Genomic DNA, 19,369 nt, shown 5'->3' on the forward strand with positions numbered 1-19,369 from the left:
GAAATCTAAATTTTTAATTAATCCTTTGGGTTCTTGGAAAATCATCAGTTAAATAATACCCAGTGTACCTCTTCTATACTAATGGAGCATGCAACTGTGTAAGCAAATAATTTATACCTTTGTTAGATCCAGCAGCCCAAGCTGCTTTTTGCCCAGAATATCCCCCACTCTCTTTTTTCTTTTTTTTTCCAGGACTTCTTATTTAGTGGCAATGTTACTAAATCCCCTTTGCCTAGGAATTTTAGAATGACCTACACCCTTTGTTTCTGCTTAATTTTTTTTTCAACAATAAGAGCTATTTACTAATAGCAGAAAAGGATTATCAGTTAGATACATGGCTCTATCAGTACTTTTTTGAGTAGGAAATTTTGTCAGAATTAGGAAAATTGGGAGCAAAATGGCATGAATAATTTTAAAACACAAGACACAAATTTAATGTATGTATGTTTGTGTATACTGTGTTAGGTATTTGGATGCATTATATTATCTCATTTATTCCTCACAACAATCATAAAAGGTTGGAAATATTAATACACCCATTTTACAGAAGAGAAAAATGAGACATAATGAAGTCAGCTTGTCCAGCATCACATCGTGAATTATAGAGCCAGCATTAAAATCCAGGTATCCTGTCTCCAGCACTCTCAGATTTTCACTCCAAAACCCTGTTCATTAAATCTGAAAAACATAAAGCCCTTTCCCAGGTAACATTGCTCTTGGACTCTGGCCATCAGTTTAAATTATTTTCACTGTAATGTTACTTAAACATATACAAACATAAAACTGATTACACGTTTCTCTATTACTCTGGGTGGGTTACCACAACAAAATACCACAGACTTGGTGGCTAAGACAACAATTTTTTTTTCTCACAGTTCTGGAGGCCGGATGTCCGTGATCTAGGTGCCAACAAGTTTGATACTAGAAAAGTGGAACCTGAGGTCTGGCTCTATTTTGACTCTATCTGCATTTTGACTTCAATAAGCCTATTGCCTAAAATTCTTGCTCACATAAGTATATTGTACAAGATGTTATTAATGACCTCAAGACGTTGATCAAAAGGACTCAGGTAGACACCAAGGACTGCCCCATGGCGCTGGCTGGAAATCACAGGCAGATCCATACTTCTCTCCCTGTTTACTCCCACATGGGACATTGGCTTGAATGGGACACAAGTGGATGCTTCAACATCATGGGGCTGTGCTCTAAGAGAAGGAGACTACCCTCCCCTGAAACCTCTCTTCCTGAGGGGTGGGAGCACCTGGTTCCAAATAACCCACTGCCAACTCTGCCAGGGGTGTCAGAGCTCTGACAGGTCTCGGATCCCACATTCAAACTGGGTCATTGAGAAGAGTTTAAAAAGCAAAGGAGTTGGTAGGGTTTAGGGAAACCAAAAGAAATCTTGCTGTAGTACATCAACACTAGCAATTGTAAGGTGCTATCACCAGCCCTGTGCCTGAAGGGATAAGGTGAGGGAACTGTTCTGGGACCACACACAGAGGAGCTGCATGGGAAAGGCTCTCCAGCAGGGGCATCCCAAGCCAAGGTGGCCCAGCGAGAAGGCAGGCAGAAGTAAAAGAGTTCAGACTCCTCCACTTCTGTCTCCGGCAGGTGTCTCCCATTGGCTAACCCAGACTAGAAGCCAGTGAGCCTCCCATGTCACAAAGAAGGGTGGAGAGTAGATCTGAGGGGTAAACAGAAAATATCCAGCGTACATGGTCAGAGCCTCTGAGGTCATTTTGCTGATAATCCCATTTGTATATCCACAAACACTCTGCTGGTTTACAATAATTAGGTGAAGTAAGTAACTGAAACAATGTTAATAATAGAATATGGTAATACTATTACGTATGTAGTCTTTTGAAAACAAGGTTAGTATTAGGGCACTATTGAAATCTACTTTAAATGGATATCCAATCCAATTTTTGCTGGAATTAGAACCTGAAAATATCTGAAATTCATTTGCAGTCTTGGAAATAATGAAAAAAATTCAGACTCTGGAAGGAAAACAGTAAATAAATGGCTTATTCACTCCATTTCAAATAGTAAATCAAAGTTTGTTGTTATTGCTTCCACTTTGCCTTTAACGAAGGTTATATAAACACATGCAAAGTGTCTTTCCCTAGAGTGCCGTGACATCATTTGGCCTTGGCTATGCATAAAAACACCATCTGTGAACCAGGTCTGTCTCCTCTCTTTTCTGACTTAATGATGAAGTAGCACATTATTTGCCCCAAATTGCTGTTTTCACATCAAATAAAACCCTTAATATAGTAAATAGATTCTTGTAAAAATGACTTTCATTGGTTACTTTTCTGAAAAGGAAGTTTTACTGATAGGTTTTACTGATAGGGTTGTCTTTTTGACATTGGTGACTGCTTGGTGCCAACACAAAGACACAAAGATGATAGTTGGTTATAAAAATTCTGAGATTATTTCCATCATATATCTAAAAGAAAACTCAGAATTATCATAGGGAACTCTCAGACTCCCAAAACTGTGTCTAGGAATCTGTACACCAGGACGTGGAAGCTTGCAGAAGATTCCTGGCATCTATAGGCATTAAAGATACTCAGAAAAGTGAAAGTCCATGAAGAAAAATCAGCTTAGCAAGGAGCTCTCTATGGGCATGTTTTGGGAGGTGACAGATATGTTCTCTCGTGGGTCAAACCTGCAGCCCACAGGAAGCTTCTTTGCCCCTTCCACCTGGGTTGTGACTCTTGGTCTGTGGGGAGTCAAAAGCGGATTTGAATTTGACAGAACAGAACTCAGGGCTCTCTTTGTCTGTCTTTTTGCTGAGCTGAAATGTGAAGTAAGAGCCCCAAATACTCAGTCCCTAATTTTATACCCTCTTTAAACATATTTACTGAGCCCAGATTGTGGATCGGGCTGTGTTCTCTGAGCTGGAATATCACAATACACAGTAATAATGAAAGGTTCAAATTTTATCTAATCCAAGCAAATAATATGGCCAGGAGATTACAGGCAGAATTCTTTCTAGATTAAAACAGATACTCCATCCCCTGGTAATCCAACCATCCACAGTGGGTAAAGACCAAAGGGAAAAAGCTGTATGTAAATTCTCCAGCAGCCCTGAAGAGTCACAAAAAGGAAAAGGACAGGGCTGACCGACAAAAGAAGACCAAAGCTGTCACAGTGGGCAGCAGCCTTGAAGGTGATCGGTGGACAACAAGCCATGTCCTCTGCCCTCTTTGCTTATCTCACCACACCACAGGTTATTAAAAACCTGAAAGGAACTCAACAGTTGATGAAAGACAGGGAGCAGCTGGCCTGCCTGGAGTAGGTAGTGACAGCCGAGATGAAGAGAACAGGATCCTCTCATGCCCACCTTCCCGCTGGGCCCTGGCCTGTGAGTCATGCCTATCGGGTGCTGGGACAAGGTCCTTTGGTTACAAAGGACAATGAAAAAATTCTTCTCTACTTGCTTTTAGAGAAAGTACTCTTATAAATTGCCTTTTTACATTCTAGTGGATTCAAAATGCCTTTGGGATCTGAGAATCAGGAAGTCTTTAGATCATATATTGCAGAAATCTGTAAAACAAAACAAAGCACCTTACATCAATTACAGTTAAAGCGCGGAGTGAGAAGAGCACCCTCTGAGCAGAAGAATCAAGATAGTCAATCCTCTGTTAACCAATCTTGACCACAGTTTAATGCTATTCAACAAGTATTTATTGAACTCTGTGCTGGGCTCTGTAAAGGACCAGGGATGAGTAAACTGGAGTCCATTTATCAGAGAATCCTTCAGTGTTATAGACTAATAAGTAGATTTGAATCAAGATAAAAAGGAAACATTCAAAAAAATACAAGGCTCCCATAAACAATAAAAATATTAAATGAAAAGTTCTGGGGGACTGGTGGAAGTATGGCTTGGTACATCGTTAGAGTGTTCTTTGATAATACTTAGAAAATGCATTCAAATGTTTATCTCATTGTATCAAAGGTGTCACAAGTAGAAATTTAGCCTGAAGAAGTAGTATTGAGCCCTTAAATGTGTACCAGAGTTTAGCTATTAGGTCATCACAGTATTGTTTATAAAATGGGGGATACAGGGGCGCCTGGGTGGCTCAGTGGGTTAAGCCTCTGCCTTTGGCTCCGGTCATGATCTCAGGGTCCTGGGATCGAGTCCCGCATGGGGCTCTCTGCTCAGCGGGGAGCCTGCTTCCTCCTCTCTCTCTGCCTGCCTCTCTGCCTACTCTCTCTCTTTCAAATAAATAAAATCTTTAGAAAAAAGGGGGGGATACAGATGTATATACAACTAAAGAAACAGAAAGGAGGATGGAGGGACGAAGGAGGGAAGGATGGACGGATGGACGGAGAGGAAGAGTTGGGAATTGCTCTGGAGATGGTTATTATTTTTCTTTTGCTTTCCTCAAAATAACACTTTTCATTGAAAAAGTTAAAGTCTGGGGCGCTTGGGTGGATCAGTGGGTTAAGCCTCTGCCTTCGGCTTAGGTCACGATCTCAGGGTCCTGGGATCGAGCCCCACATCGAGCTCTCTGCTCAGCAGGGAGCCTGCCCTCTCTCTCTGCCTGCCTCTCTGCCTACTTGTGATCTCTGTCTGTCAAATTAATTAATATAATCTTAAAAAAAAAAAGTTAAAGTCTCACTCCCCACCTACCCACTTTGACCAACATATCTCAGAATTATCGCCTTAATGTCTAATCTTAGCCAAGTCATCTTACTTCTCTTACTTCATTTAATCTCTTCTAAAACTTAACCAAAAGTGTGAAAACAGCAGGGGCACCTGGGTGGCTCAGTCATTTGAGCATCCACTGTTGGTTTCAGCTCAGGTCACGCTCTCAGGGTCGTGGGATGGAGCCCCCACCTCAGCAGGAAGCCTGCTTGAGATTGTCTCTCACCCTTTACCTCTTCCCCCTCACCCCCACCCCCGCCCACTCACATGCTCACGCTTTCTGTCTTTCAAATAAATAAATCTTTAAAAAAGTGTGAAAACAGCAGGTAACCAAAATAACCAAGAGAGTTTTTAAGATAAATTATAGTGTAAATATGCAGTGAAATATTATGTGGGGATTTTGTTACAGAACATTTAATAGTATGTAAATGTCCATGATATAGTACATGAAGAAAGCAAGTTACAAAGAATTCTCCATTGTGATCCTAGAGCATTCCAGCTTTTTCCAGTTTTTTAAAGAAGCCATAATGCCTCTACCACAGGGCCCCTGCATATGCATATGCAGTTTCTTCTTCCTAAAATGTTCTCCTTTTGAACCCTTCACCTGGTAAACTGTTTTTTTTTATTATTTTTTTTAAGATTTTTTATTTTTATTTATTTGCCAGTGATAGAGGGAGAGAGAGCGAGCAAGCACAGGCAGGCAGAGGCAGAGGGAGAAGCAGGCTCCCTGCTGAGCAAGGAGCCCGATGTGGGACTCGATCCCAGGACGCCGGGATCATGACCTGAGCCGAAGGCAGCCGCCAAACCAACTGAGCCACCCAGGCGTCCCTTTTTTTTCAATTTTTATATCTCAAATCAAAGACCATCTCCCTCTCAGCATTTACTAAAGCTTTTGAATATTGTTTTAGTAGTAGTCGTCGTAATCTGTGGCCTGATCATAAAGTCTACAAGGACAGAAAGTTTGTTTGCCTTGGCTTACCATTGCATGTCCTGTATCTGTAACATAATAGAAACATAATACATATTTTTTGAGTGAGCCAAAGTTAATTTTCATATCCAGAAAAAAAGATGTTACCTTAAAAGGATCTTATTACAGTTATCCTGTAATTCCGTATTCTGAATCCATGAATGAAAGCCAAGCATATTTCAAATTGATTAGATTCAATATGACACAATTTTCCAGATTGCTAGAGCAGATAATTCATTTTAATTAGAAAGCCTTGAGGTCTTAAAATTAAGTTCTTTTCATAATGGAGTATAAAAATGTGGAAATAGCACCCACTGGGAATATTTAGTAATGGAATACTTAGTAATACGGGCCCTATATTTAGACAGTAGTATCATAACACTTTCAAATTCAAACCTCTTCGTTTCATTACAGAGCTGAAGCCCAGAGACACCCAGGGAAGCATCCAAGATTGCATAGTGAATAGAGCTAGGACCTTTCAATCCTGTGCTTATTCTACCTAAACATAAAGGAGCAGAATAACTCCCAGTTCCAGATATGGCATCAGAAGAAAGTCAAAGGAGGAATAAAACAGGAAGGTAAAAATAGTGAAAAGAAATTCTAGGTATAGGAATGTCTGAAAAGGTCCAGTAGACTGGTATGAGTGTGTGTATGTGTGTGTGTTTCCTGATGTGAGATGATCTAAGGCCATTGAGAACCCAGTGCCTTCTGATAAGTAGCAACAATGCCTGGCACAATAGAGTTGCTCAGTGTATTTGTGGAATGAATGAATGAGTGGGCATGTCATCCTTAGACTCCCCCAGTTCGCCCACTTGCTTGCTTATGTCTGAAAAGAGCTTATCAATGAATGGCAGCACACTGCCTCAGGCTGAATGCTGCTCTCCCTCAAAAAGATATCCATGTCCTAATTCCTAGAACCTGTGCGTGTTACCTGACATGGCAAGAAAGGGATTTTGCAGGTCTGATTAGAGATGGGAAGATTATCCTGGATTATCTGGATGGGTCGTAAATGCAATCACATGTATCCTTATACAAGGGAGGTAGAGACATGGATATTTGACATACAGACAGACGGAAGTCAGTGAGACCACAGAGGCAGAAACTGGAGCGACGTGCCACAAACTGAGAAATACAGAGGCCACCAAAAGCTGGAAGAGGCAGGGAATGGATTTCTCCCCTCTGAAGGAAGGGGTGCCCTGCCAGCACCCTGATTTTCACCCAGTGATACTGGTTTCAGCTCTCTGGACTCCAGAACTGTAAGTGTCTAAATTTCAGTTGTTCTAAGCCTCTAAGTCCGTGGTAATTTATTGTAGCAACTGCAAGTACAAATTTCGGCCCTGGGATGTGAGATGCTGGTCTAATACATAGCTAAGAAATGTGGAAGTGGCTTTGGCATGGGTACTTGCAAGAAACTCTAGGAATTTTGTCGTGCAGAATGAAAAAGCCTTCATTGCTCTAAATAGACTGTTGGTAGAAATGGACGTTAAAGGTGCTGCCAGAGAATAGTCACAGGAAGTAAGGGGCATGGGGAAGAAAACCTATGCTGTGTTAGAGAACATATATATTATTATAAATAGAATGTTGGTAGAAATTTGAGCTTTAGAGGCCCTGTTGGTGAGGACTCAGAAGGAAATGAGGGAAATATTTTTGGGAAGTAGAAGAACATGAACCCTTGGTCTGGTAATAGCAGAAAGTCTAGCTGAATTATGTCCTGCAGTTAGTTACACTGGAAAGTAGAACTAACTACTTAACATTGCTAAGCAATGAACTTGGGTATTTTGCTGAGATTTCCAAGCAAAGTATTGAATGTGCACTGGCTTCTTCTTGTAGCCTGTAATCACATTTGAAAGGAAAGAGGGAAATAGAGAAACTGCTAAGCAGAAAGAAAACTAAACTTGACGGTTTAGGAGATTTTTAACCAATCCAGACTGTAAAGGATACCTAAATTAGGAGATTGAGGCTGAGGAAAGAATGCTCTGAAGAGAAAATCAGGGGCATAGCAGGAACAGTCTTTGGCTAGTGCCATGGGGAGATGGGAAGGTCAGAGTATTCCCTGGCACAAAGGGTCCCGTGAAGATGTTAAGTGTATGACATGTGGATCCTCTCGGTCATCAGAGCAGAAACCGGGGGTAGAGATGAGATCGTTAGGAAGGATCTGTAGAGGAGCACCATGTCCAACAGCATGAATCCCTTTGACATACATAGGAGACCCATGGGGTTTATGGGATTTTAACACATGCAGAAATGATACTCATTTGATCCAAAGGGACAGAACCAGGACAAAATGAAAAAAGGCTGCTAGACTCCCAAAATTCCACAGGCAGGACAAAAGATAGTAATTTTTGCTTTTGTTAAGCCACCTAGTGTGTGATAAATTGTTGCAGCTGCCACAGGAAATTAATACTCACACATTAAGTGGTCAACAAGACACTCTTGGGTTTTTTAATTAAATCAAGTTAAATATTAATTACATCAAAATTAAATGTTGAACAGGGTATTTATAACATATGTATCAGGCATAAAGACTACTTATGAAATAGATACCTATGTACCCACAAACCTGTTTAAGAAATAGAAATTCAAGGGGTACCTGGGTGGCTCAGTGGGTTAAAGCCTCTGTCTTCAGCTCAGGTCATGATCCCAGGGTCCTAGGATAGAGCCCTGCATCAGGCTCTCTGCTCAGCAGGGAGCCTGCTTCCTCCTCTCTATCTCTCTCTCTGCCTGAACTCTCTGCCTACTTGTGATCTCCGTCAAATAAATAAATAAATAAATAAATCTTTGAAAAAAATAGTTTTAAAAAAAATAGAAATTCAAGTTACCTTTGAGTCCTCCAAATGTCTGAGAGCATATCTTCCTTGCTTTCCCCCCGAGGTAATTACTCTCTTGAATTCTGTGTTTATCATTCTCTCATTCTTCTTCTTCTTTCTTTTTTTTTCTTCTTTTTTTGGTATATGTGTATCTCTGTATTTACTTTTTCGTTTTGCATGGTTTTTAATGATTCACAGGAAATCCTAAGTTTTGTTCTGTTCTGTGTTTTGTTCTGTGACTTTTTTATTTGCTTAACATGGATTTGTCTCATGTGGTAGGAGTACGTTCATATTAACTGCTGCATAACATGATAGTAAAAGGACATACAACAACTTATCAATTCTTCCAGCAATCGACATGTAGATCAGTTCCAGCTTTTGGCTCTCCTGAACTGTGTATGCTGCTATGAACATTGTTGTGCATGCTTCTTGGTGCATTGGTGTAAGACTTTTACTAGGGTATGTGCCTTGGAGTAGAACTGCTGAATCCCAGTGCCTGAGTACTTTCACCCTTACTACGTGTATTGTTGTTCCAAGTACTCATACAGAAATTTAAAGTTCAATCTCAAGTAGCCAGTTTCTTCATTTTTTTAACCTCCCAACATATGTTGCTTCTATAATTTATCTGATATTTAATCATATTTGGCTTTAATCTCTCTGTTGTAGGGTTATTTATGATTCACTCCTGGATTCTTGGTCATCTTTATGAATGCTGGTGTTACTTGCTCCGCTTGGCCAAGGCAAACGAGCACAGGTATTCAGTGAATAGACTCGGAAGCCAAAAGGTCTAGGCTGGAAACCCAGTTGTGCCATTTACCAGCTGGGTGACTTTGAGCTGGTTACTTAATCTCTCTGTGCCTCAGTTGTCCCTAGCATAAGTTGGGGGAAAACATAACCCTTATTTTAGTGCTTAGAGTACTTACTTTAAAAAGTTATTGTGAAGATTAAATAAGCCATGCCTGGGTGGCTCAGCCAGTTAATTGTCTCCCTCTGGCTCAGATCATGATCCCAGAGTCCTGGGATCGAGCTCCTCCTCAGGCTCCCTGATCAGCGGGGAGTCTGCTTCTCCCTCTGCCACTCCCCCTGTTTGTATTCCCCTTCTCACTGTCTCTGTCTGTCAAATAAATAAATAAATAACTTTAAAAAGAAAAAAAGAACAAACGAATGTAAAAAGTCAAATACTCTCAGCAGGTTACTATCCCACAATAGAAGTGATCAAACACTCCCATTTTCACATCAGCAAATCTAAAACTCTGTCTGTCTACACTTTATTCCCATTTGACAGTGGAGCCTCCTATCAAAGTGGATCCGTCCACTGAGTTCTGGTTTCCATCCTGCTTCACCAGGACTGCCCATGTAGTCATTGCACCAACCTTGCTTTCTATGTGATTGTTCTCGTCACATGTGGACATTCCCTACACTCTTCCGTCTTGACATCTATGATAAGATTTATCACTATTAGAAATCACCTTGTTCCTTCATTTGCTCACTGCTTTACATTCCTTCTCCTTGCACCTACCCCTGCTCCCACAAGGGATGTAAGTGCCTCTTAAGGGAAAACATGCCCTAGAAGACAACATGAGATACAAAAGCTTTGCTTCCTACAGATAGGAGGAAAACTCATTTTTCAGGACGTGTTTATAGAATTCTTGGGAACATAAAACAGAAGCACCTACTATGTGCCAGGCATTCAAAAATGCCAGGGGTAGAGTGATGACAAGGACAGATAAGGGGACATCCTGGAACGTCTGGCACATAGTAGTCGTTTAATAAACAGCTGCCAAATGATCTATTAGTTGATTCATTTTAGTTCACAGAAATTACATCTCTGATTTTTTTAAAAGATTTATTTATCTGTGAGAGAGAGAGAAAGAGCATGAGCAGGGCAATGGGTAAGGCAGAGGGAGGAGCAGGCTACCCACTGAACAGAGAGCCCGACCTGGGGCTCGATCCCAAGACCCTGGGATCATGATTTGAGCTGAAGGCAGACGTTTAACTGACTGAGTGACCCAGGAGCCCTGAAATTACATCTCTGATTATGAACAATAGAAACATTCTTAAAATTCTTCTAGCATTCTTCTATTATCTACTTTTGAAGAAAAACACAAACAATTTTTAATGAATATGGATGTGGAAGCACTAAAGGTATTCAATAATCTGGAAATTCAGAGAACACTGACACTTACATACTTGAGCTTATCATCACTTTGTGCTATTGTTTTATGTTCCTGAACATTCCATAAAGGCGGTGTTTGTGTCTGAATTTCTGATTTAGCTGTAAGATGTAAAAATCCTACATAGACAACTTGGCTTCAGTTATATCAGAAGTGACTTAAAAGCAAAAATAGCATTCCAGTTATTCCTTGATGTTGACATTTCTAGGATAAAAATAAAACAAAAAAATAAGTAAACAAGTGAGTTCCTATTAAAAAGACAAAAGAAATGTGAATAGGACACTATCTGTCCTGGGAAGTTCAGATTCAAAACGTGTTTCTTAAGATAGGAACTGCATGGGAATCCATTCCAAAATAACATCTCCACTTGTTATATAATTAGATAATGGTTTCACAGACTTTGTATAAATATATCTTCATGTCTGATGGTTTTCTCTTAAAAGGATATATTACTAATTTTTCTCTCTGAAAACTGTGTTCACAGAGCCACCAACTTTCCCCCCTGACTTTATTCATTCTTTTTCTCCTTGCCCTTCCCACTCTAGGTTGGACTCAATGAACACACTGGAGAAATGAGTAACTTAGGCAAAGACCTTTTTATTCGTGGTTAGGCTCACATAGTTCCAAAAAGTAAACGTAATTAACAAAACACCCACAAGTACCAGAGAAAGTGCTCCGGTCTCAGTAGAAGGCACTGATCCTAAGAAAGCTTGATGTGGGTCACCACATAGAGAGATGCAGCTTTACTCCTGTTGAATGAATGTGCTGTATTCTGAGTGTGACAGTTGGGAGGCAGGAGTAGGAAGAGCCCAAGCCTCTTCTCCACTGGGTTAGGCAGCCAGGCCCTCCAGGGGTGGTCTCCCTGATGACATGAACGTGTCTGCTGTGGTAGCTATGACAACGATCCCAGCTACAGCAACGATGCTGATGTCATCACCAACAGTTTGACAGGATCTAGAAATCTTTAGGGTGCTTCTCATCCAGTTGATCATCTCAGATCCGTTCCTTGGACAGGCCACAGAGTCCACTTTCACAAAAATGAATCCAGCACATTCAGTGACCACTGAAAACACACCAGTCCTGGTGTTTGCTAATCTGGCACCACAGTTAAAATACGATTGCATCATTTTGGAAATAAGTCCAACCTAAGGTACAAGAAAATGTATTGTTAAAAAACACACATGGGTACTTTTGGTGGTATGGCTTTAAAACCCAGCACTTGTCTATAAAAGCCTTACAATAAAGTTAGTGAACAGCAATTTTTATTTTTAAAAAAATGGAAAGTATTTTACTAGACCAAATTAGTTTAAGACATATGAAAATCAAATCTTATGCAAACACCCTTAGAAAAACTGAATTATATAATTAACAGTCCTTTCCACAAATTAATAACAAATGTGTTAAATTACTGTGTATTAAAGATATGATTTGAAAGTTAGAGCTGTTTCAAAATACTATGTTCAAATCTCATTCTGTAAGAACCCAGGGAAGTTGTCAAACCACCCCGCTGTCCTTCCAGTAGGGTTTCATGGTACACCGGAGGGTCTATTATGAGCCAGGAGAGAGTCACTAAGTAACATTCAAAGAAAAATAAAAGTAAAACATCAGGTACAAATTAATTTAATTCACTTCCTGAGACTTACACAGAGCTCACTGACTTAAATAAAGCATGACAACACTGTTTTTAAAATATCAAGAACACTATTTTCTGGCAGCATCCAGTATACTTTTGTGTTACAAGTAGGTCATAAAGATAGGGCTTCAGGGAGAAATAGAAACACAGATGAACCTCTAAAGAAAGAGAAAGCTCGAGCAGAAGACTTCTTATTCTCTTTTTATGAGGCACAAACAGAAAAATAGATAAAACATAACAACACTGATGATAGACTGCGGGGGACTTCATATCTCGACTTTTATGTTTTATGAATGATATTTAATACAGCATTATTCCTGCTGAATAACCAGAAAATTTGCATCATCAATAATACGGTTAAAAAGTTCACTCCATGGTAATATCCATGTCAACCAATGTTACCTCTTCTACATAAAGCGTGTGTGTGTATATAGTACACAGAGAATATATATGCCTAGAGCATATATACAAACACAGTCATGTCTTCCCAGTCTCAAGCCCATCTGACACTTTACAATGAAGAGAGAAAACAGGAAGGAGACTTCTGGTACCATTTATTTTTCTGTGACAGTCATAAAGCTGCTGTATCACAGCTTGGAAAATACATAGTAATCATTGTATATTACAGTAACTGTATAATGCAAAAGCAAATGATTTTTTTCCCAGAAAAAAAAAAATGTTTTCCCTATGACTCTGCTTCCTCCCCCCTCAAAAATACTGTATACATAATTTCCACCTAAAGTCAGAAGGCTTCCCATGCCCATGGCCGGTGGAAGCAGCATGGTCACAGCTCAGCAGGAGGATGCCTGTCTCCACTTCTGTCTCTGACGCAAACTGCGCTCCCAGGCCGGCTCGTTTTACAACTCTTCCTTCAAGCCTTTCTGTGTCTCTTGCCTGGCTTTGTCTTCCTCCCTGGGTGCCAACCATGTGAAATACACTTTTATTGGATCAATGTTCCAGTGTTTGTGAAAGGATATGGGAACTTGGTGAGAAAGGTAGTCCCTGGGATAATCCACGGGCCGAGCCTGCGGGAAGAAGAAAAGAGAATCACGTTCCTCTATTTGCTGAAAACAATTTTGCTTCAGCACAGCATTATCTAAATTTATGAAGTGACTGCTTTTCGCCAATATTTGATATTGCTTATGAGAATGTAAAAGCAAAAAAGAAGATCTTTTCTACTACCCTCTCTCTCTCTGATGCAAGGCTCTTTGCTTTTGTATCTCCGAGGACTTTAATATCCCAGATATACCACTTTTTGCTTCTGTGTTCCGTAGTCATGCCTCTGGGAGATTTCTCAACCATGGTAATAGATATAAAAAGCCTTCCTTGGTCAGTCATTTAAGTGACTATTATAACTTCTGCAAAAGGCAGAAAAATTGCTATTTCTCAGGCCTCTCTAAAGAAACTGGCCATACCTGGAATGTGTGTGTGTGGTGGGGGTGGTGAAGAGTTCTCAGGGACTCCCCTTGCCTGTCCACGGCCCTGACGTCTAATTAGGTGTATCTCTCAGAGCAGGAAAATGCAGAGCTCATCAGGAATCCAGGAGAAGCATGAAGTAACTCAGCACTCACTTCCCAACCAGATACCTAGTCTGATTCCAGAAATGGCGAGGGAAACATTAATTTTTTTTTTTTTTTTTTTTTTTTTTTTTTGTGAGGCTTTCATTTTCCTGACTGTATGGGTAAGAAAGGGAAATGACTGCTCTGTCTCTTCATGACCTTAGCTACTGGGGAAAAGCCTTCACATTGTGAAAGCCAGGTTTTTTCACTTTTTTTTTTCTTCTATTTCTAAAGAGCTTATTCCTAATGTGTATTTCATTTCCAACCAACACCCCATCTATGTCAGATGAGGTGATAAAACGTGTAATTATAGAGAAGCAAAGCTGTGACTCAGCAGTTTGCAAGAGGGCCTAAAAAGTTTTTGCATCGTCATCACTTCAGGATTCTCTAGAACTTACAAAATGAAGTTTAAGCAGAATTAGACATAGTCTAGGATGGCTGAGATTGAAGTAACCTTCAGAGTATGGAAGGAAAGAGAAACCAGACACTATTTTTTTTTTCTCTAAACAAAGCATCCACCTTTCTCTCAATGCTTATCTTGTTTACAGATTTATATAGCCCATCTGTGTTCTCTAGTAACTCACTGACTTATCAATACTAAAACAGTCTTGGCTTTATTAAATCTAGATAGGAAACATTTTGAAAACAAGTCTTCTCTAGGCTAGTATTTTATTACATTCTACTTAAATGCTTGCAGTGAATACTTCTGTAAACCCTGTTAAGTGGTTTATAAAATACCTTCATTAAATTTTATCTCATTCAACCCTTGAAGCAACCTTGCAAGGTGATCAGAGTATCCTGATTGATCTTCAGTTCATAGATGAGGAAACTGGAGCTCACAGAATTTATAAGTTTCTTAGGGCAACAGGTCTAACACCTATTGCACTGTGGACAAGAGCAGGTGACCAGCCCAGCTCCTAGTTCAAGCAGGATGCCTGCAACTGGTCCTTATTCCGTGGCCACAAGCCTGGTCCACCAACGGTGCCTCAGCTGCCCTGATCTCCTTGGGGGACTTTATCCTGAGACGGCACAAATATCCTGCTCCAATGGGTGTTGATACTTCTGCATGGAAGTTCAAAATGACGGTGTGGGTTGGGCGAAGAACTTCCATACTAACCATGCATTGTCCTTTAAAGATTCTAAGTGCCCGTGGAGTCAAAAATCTAAGAAGGCAATTTTAAAGGAAGAAGGTGGGGGCGCCTGGGTGGCTCAGTGGGTTAAGCCTCTGCCTTCAGCTCAGGTCGTGATCTCAGGGTCCTGGGATCGAGCCCCACATCGGGCTCTCTGCTCAGTGGGGAGCCTGTTTCCCCTTCTCTCTCTGCCTGTCTCTCTGCCTACTTGTGATCTCTCTCTGTCAAATAAATAAATAAAATCTTTAAAAAAATAATAAAATAAAGGAAGAAGGTGAACCAAAGACCAACAATACACACTAGAATAATGTCTAACAGACTTGAGCAACTTCTGAGTATCAGCTGAGGAGATTCAACCGTGATATCCGCTTGCATGGCCCTCTGGGAGTTTACTGGCCTGGAAGAAACCTGAGGGAAAACAAACGCTCAATTTTGTTCTCAGACAATTCCACAAGGCTCCCAGAAGAAAGAAAGAAAAATCATGGAAACAAATCTTGGCTCGTTTTTCACATGTAAAAATGAACTCTCAGAGACACAAATGCATCTCACAGGAAAAAAAGAAACCCATGCTATCTTTCCCTCTATTAATGCGGATTCCAGAAGGGACTGCAGTTGCATGTTAGCACATGAGTGAAGAGCTGGTTTACAAAGTATTAGAATGTGCTAATCATTTCTGGCAAATGCGGTTTTGGAAAAGAACAAGACAAGCCTAGAGAAGTGGAATGTGTCCACAGAGGCATCTGTAACACCAGGAAGTCTAGACGGACTCTGATAATCACATTTCTGTGCCCAAAATGCCAAAAGGAAGTGGCAAACAGGCAGGGTGGGTGGAGGGAGAAGGCCTGAGGAACAGACATGGAGAATGATGCGAAGCTGTGCGCAGGAGGAGAGAGATGGCGTAAAATGCACGGAAGGGCATACATTGGGTCAAATCAGAACTTAATCTGTTAAGTATTAGACCACACTGAACAGTGCAAAAAAAAAAAAAAGATTAAATTTGTATTTCCTTAGACAAATACAATTTTTATAGCTGTACTGACATAATTTACATACAATTCACACACAGACATGGTAGTTTGAAAACTTTTAGTAGATTTCCATATCGATCCAGTGTTAGAAGACTATCTACAGTCATTCCCCCAGAACTCCCTGCCATGCATTTTCAGCCGATCCCTACCCCAGTGGCAGCCCCCGGAGACCACTGATTTGCTTTTTCTCTACAGTATTGCCTTTTCTAGAAATTTCTTATCAGTGGAATCATACATTATGAATGTTTTGAGCCTGGCTTCCTTCACTTAGCATTGCTGCATGTATCAGTAGTTCATTACTTTTATTGCTGAGCAATATATCACACTGAGTGGAAACACCATACAAACAACACACAGTTATTATCACACAGCTTCCATGGACCAGGAAATTTGGCAACACATAGCTGGGACCTCTGCTTCACGGTCTCTCACCAGATCGTAATCAGGATGTCAGCCCAGGCTCTATAATCTCATCTGAAGTCTCAAGTAGGAAAAGATGCCCTTCCAAGCCCAGTCAGTAGGTACTGGCAACACTCAGTTCCTTGTGGGCTACTGAGCTGAGGGCTTCACTTTCATACCCTGCCCCCTTGCAGCTTGCTTCAGCAAAACCTGCAAGCCCGGAAGGAAGTAGGGAGCGTCTACAAGGAAGATGGAAGTCACAATCCCTTGCAGCATAATGACAGAAGAGACATCCTATCACCTTTGCCATATGCTATTGGCTTATACGCCAAAGAGGGAAAAACACAAGGTATGAATTATCAACAGGAGGGGACCAATGAGATCTATGTCATAAATTGCCTGCCACATATATGTTTAATTTTTTTTTAAACTGCCAAAACATTTCCAAAGTAACTATATTTTATATTCCCACTAGAGGCCCAGGTCTGTTTGCTTATAGGCATTCTATACATTTGAATTTAGTTTTCATCTCCCTAATGACTAATCATGTTGAGCATCTTTCCATGTGCTTAGTAGCTGTTTATGCATCTTCTTTAGAGAAATGTCTGTTCAATCTTTTACCCAGCTTAAACTCAGCAGCTGATTCTCTTAACTGAGTTGTAAAAGATTGTTATATATCCTGAATTCAAGTCCTTTACCACATACATGATTTACAAGTATTTCTCCCAATTTATGGGTTTTTTTTTTTTCATTCTCTGAAGGATATCTTTTGAAGAGCAAAGTCTTATTTTAAGTTTCATGATTTCAATTTATAAATTTTTCCTTCTATGGATCTTGCTTTTGATGCCATAAAACTTTGCCTTCACTAAGGTCAAAAAGAATTATCCCTATGTTTTTTTCGGCAGTTTATAATTTTATCTCCTATATTTTGTACGATGATTCATTTTGAGTTAGTATTTGTGTGTGATGTAAGGTTAAGTTCCAAGTTCACTTTTTGTATGTGGAAATACATAATTGCTCTAGCACCAGCTGACCTGTGCCACTTCTCCCCTGGATTGCTTTGGCATCTTTGTCAAAAAAGAGTATACCACAAATGACAGGGTTTATTTCTAGACTCTCTATCCTGTTGCATTTGCATGGATGTGTGTGTGTTTATCCTTCTACTACTTGCATCATCTTGATTATCTTAGCTTTAGAGTAAGTTTTGAAATCATAGAACTGTAAATCCTCCAATTTTTTTCCTCCTTTTTAAGAATTACTGTGTATTTCCATATAAATTTTAAGAATCAGCTTGTTGATTTTGACAGAGAAGCCTGCTATGACTTTGGGTATGGATTGTACTGAATCTATTAATGAATTTGGGGGATGTGGGGAAATAAAATTTCCTGTAAAAAAGCCCTAAAGCCCACAAGAAACACTTCACATTCCATTTGTCTAGTTAACTGCTCATATCCCAAAGGAGAGTAAAACTTCCCTTATCTCTTGGAGAGGCCAAGGGTTATATCCCTGAACTAGGTCCAGAGGGTAAGCCCCAAGGTGCCAGGAAAACCTGAACACTTTCCACCCTGGGATACATTTACATTTCAAGGAAGAATAAGGTGTTTATTTGCATACCAAAATGCTGAAGTAAGAAAGCATTTCCCTTTAGAAACAGAGCAAACAGTTTTTCTTTGTCCCTTGCTGTTGGGATATCTCACCACTCGCAGAGGCCAATTGAATTGGCCCTCATCCTACTGCTCTGGAGGTAAAAACTAGGTCAAAGGGGCAGTGGGAGTGGGAGTGGGGGCGAGATTTGCTTATTATTTATTTTGAGGTACTTAATGTAAAAATCTATCTCTGATCCAGAACACTTCCTTTAGGCATTCAGAATAAGTTAATTTTAAGTGAATAAGATGAAATAATAAAATTCTTTTTTAAAAATAGATTTTATTTATTTATTTGAGAGAGAGAGAAAGAGAGCACAAGCAGTGGGAGCAGCGGGCAGAGGGAGAAGCAGGCTTCTGCCAAGCAAGGAGCCCAGTGTGGGACTCAAGCCCAGGACACTGGGATCATGACTTGAGCTAAAAGCAGACGCTTAACCAACTGCGTGTTAACCAACCCAGGCATCCCAGTATTTTAAATGGTATTACAAAATCAATGAAGAAAATTGCAATAGCAATATTGAGTCTTCCAATCCATAAATATGGTATAGATCTCTTCATTTAATTAGATCTTAATTTCTCTCAGCAGTATTATACAGTATACAGTGTAACTCCATTTTAATTTATTCCTGATGTATTTTATTCATTTGCCTGCTATTTTGAATGACACTGTTTTCTTCATCTTCAGGTTTTTTTTTTTTTTTTTGGTCAAAACAACACAGTTGCTTTTATATATTGATCTTGTAGCCTATAACCTTGTTAAACTCATCTATTAGGTCTGGTAGTTTTTTTTTTTTTTCCTTCGGTAGATCCGTAGGATTTTCTACATACAAGATAATGTGGTCTGTGGATAAAGACAGTTTTACTTCCTATCTTCCAACTTGTATCCTTACTATACATATATGTATACATATATGTGTGTGTGTGTGTGTGTGTATGTGTAAATATATACATATTTTCATCTTATTGCACTGGTTAGAACCAATGCATAAAAGTGGTAAGACAGACATCTCTACCTTGTTTCCAATTTTGTTATTTTGTATATTCATTTCATCATTTTGTTGAGAGGTATTTCTTCTATTTTTATTTTTCTTTTTTTTAAATCATGAAGTGATGTTAGATTTTGTCAAACATTTTTTCTGTGTCTATTGAGAGACTCATGTGGCTTTTATTTATTATTCTACTCATATGGTATATAACAATAATTGATTTTGGATATTAAACCAAGTTTGCATTCTTGTGATAAATGCCAGCTCGTCGTGGCATATAACCCCTTTTATATATCGCTGAATTCAGTTTGCTAGTATTTTGTTAAGGATTTTTCCATCTGTGTTCAAGAGTAATATTGGCTTGTAGTTTACTTTTGTCATATACA

The 19,369-nt window shown here is 39.7% G+C and overlaps 1 protein-coding gene across 2 annotated transcripts in view; it reads right to left on the reverse strand.

The window, feature by feature from the left end:
• Nucleotides 1-11,176: 11,176 nt before the first annotated feature.
• The window catches only part of B3GLCT (beta 3-glucosyltransferase), a 116,274-nt gene continuing 108,081 nt past the window's right edge, over nucleotides 11,177-19,369 (reverse strand). Inside the window, exons 15-16 of one of the 2 annotated variants that reach the window (XR_004279111.1) lie at nucleotides 12,975-13,263; nucleotides 11,177-11,750 (exon numbers count right to left, since the gene is read on the reverse strand). Coding sequence is in view for 1 of the 2 variants with exons in the window: in XM_032314592.1 (XP_032170483.1) it covers nucleotides 13,096-13,263 (168 nt within the window). In the remaining variant the exon portion in view is untranslated. Of the gene's footprint in view, nucleotides 13,264-19,369 lie in introns of both variants that reach the window. The other variant, XM_032314592.1, reaches the window with a different exon arrangement.

This window comes from Mustela erminea, chromosome 15 (genome assembly GCF_009829155.1).
Source record: "Mustela erminea isolate mMusErm1 chromosome 15, mMusErm1.Pri, whole genome shotgun sequence".
NCBI classification, from domain to species: Eukaryota; Metazoa; Chordata; class Mammalia; order Carnivora; family Mustelidae; genus Mustela; species Mustela erminea.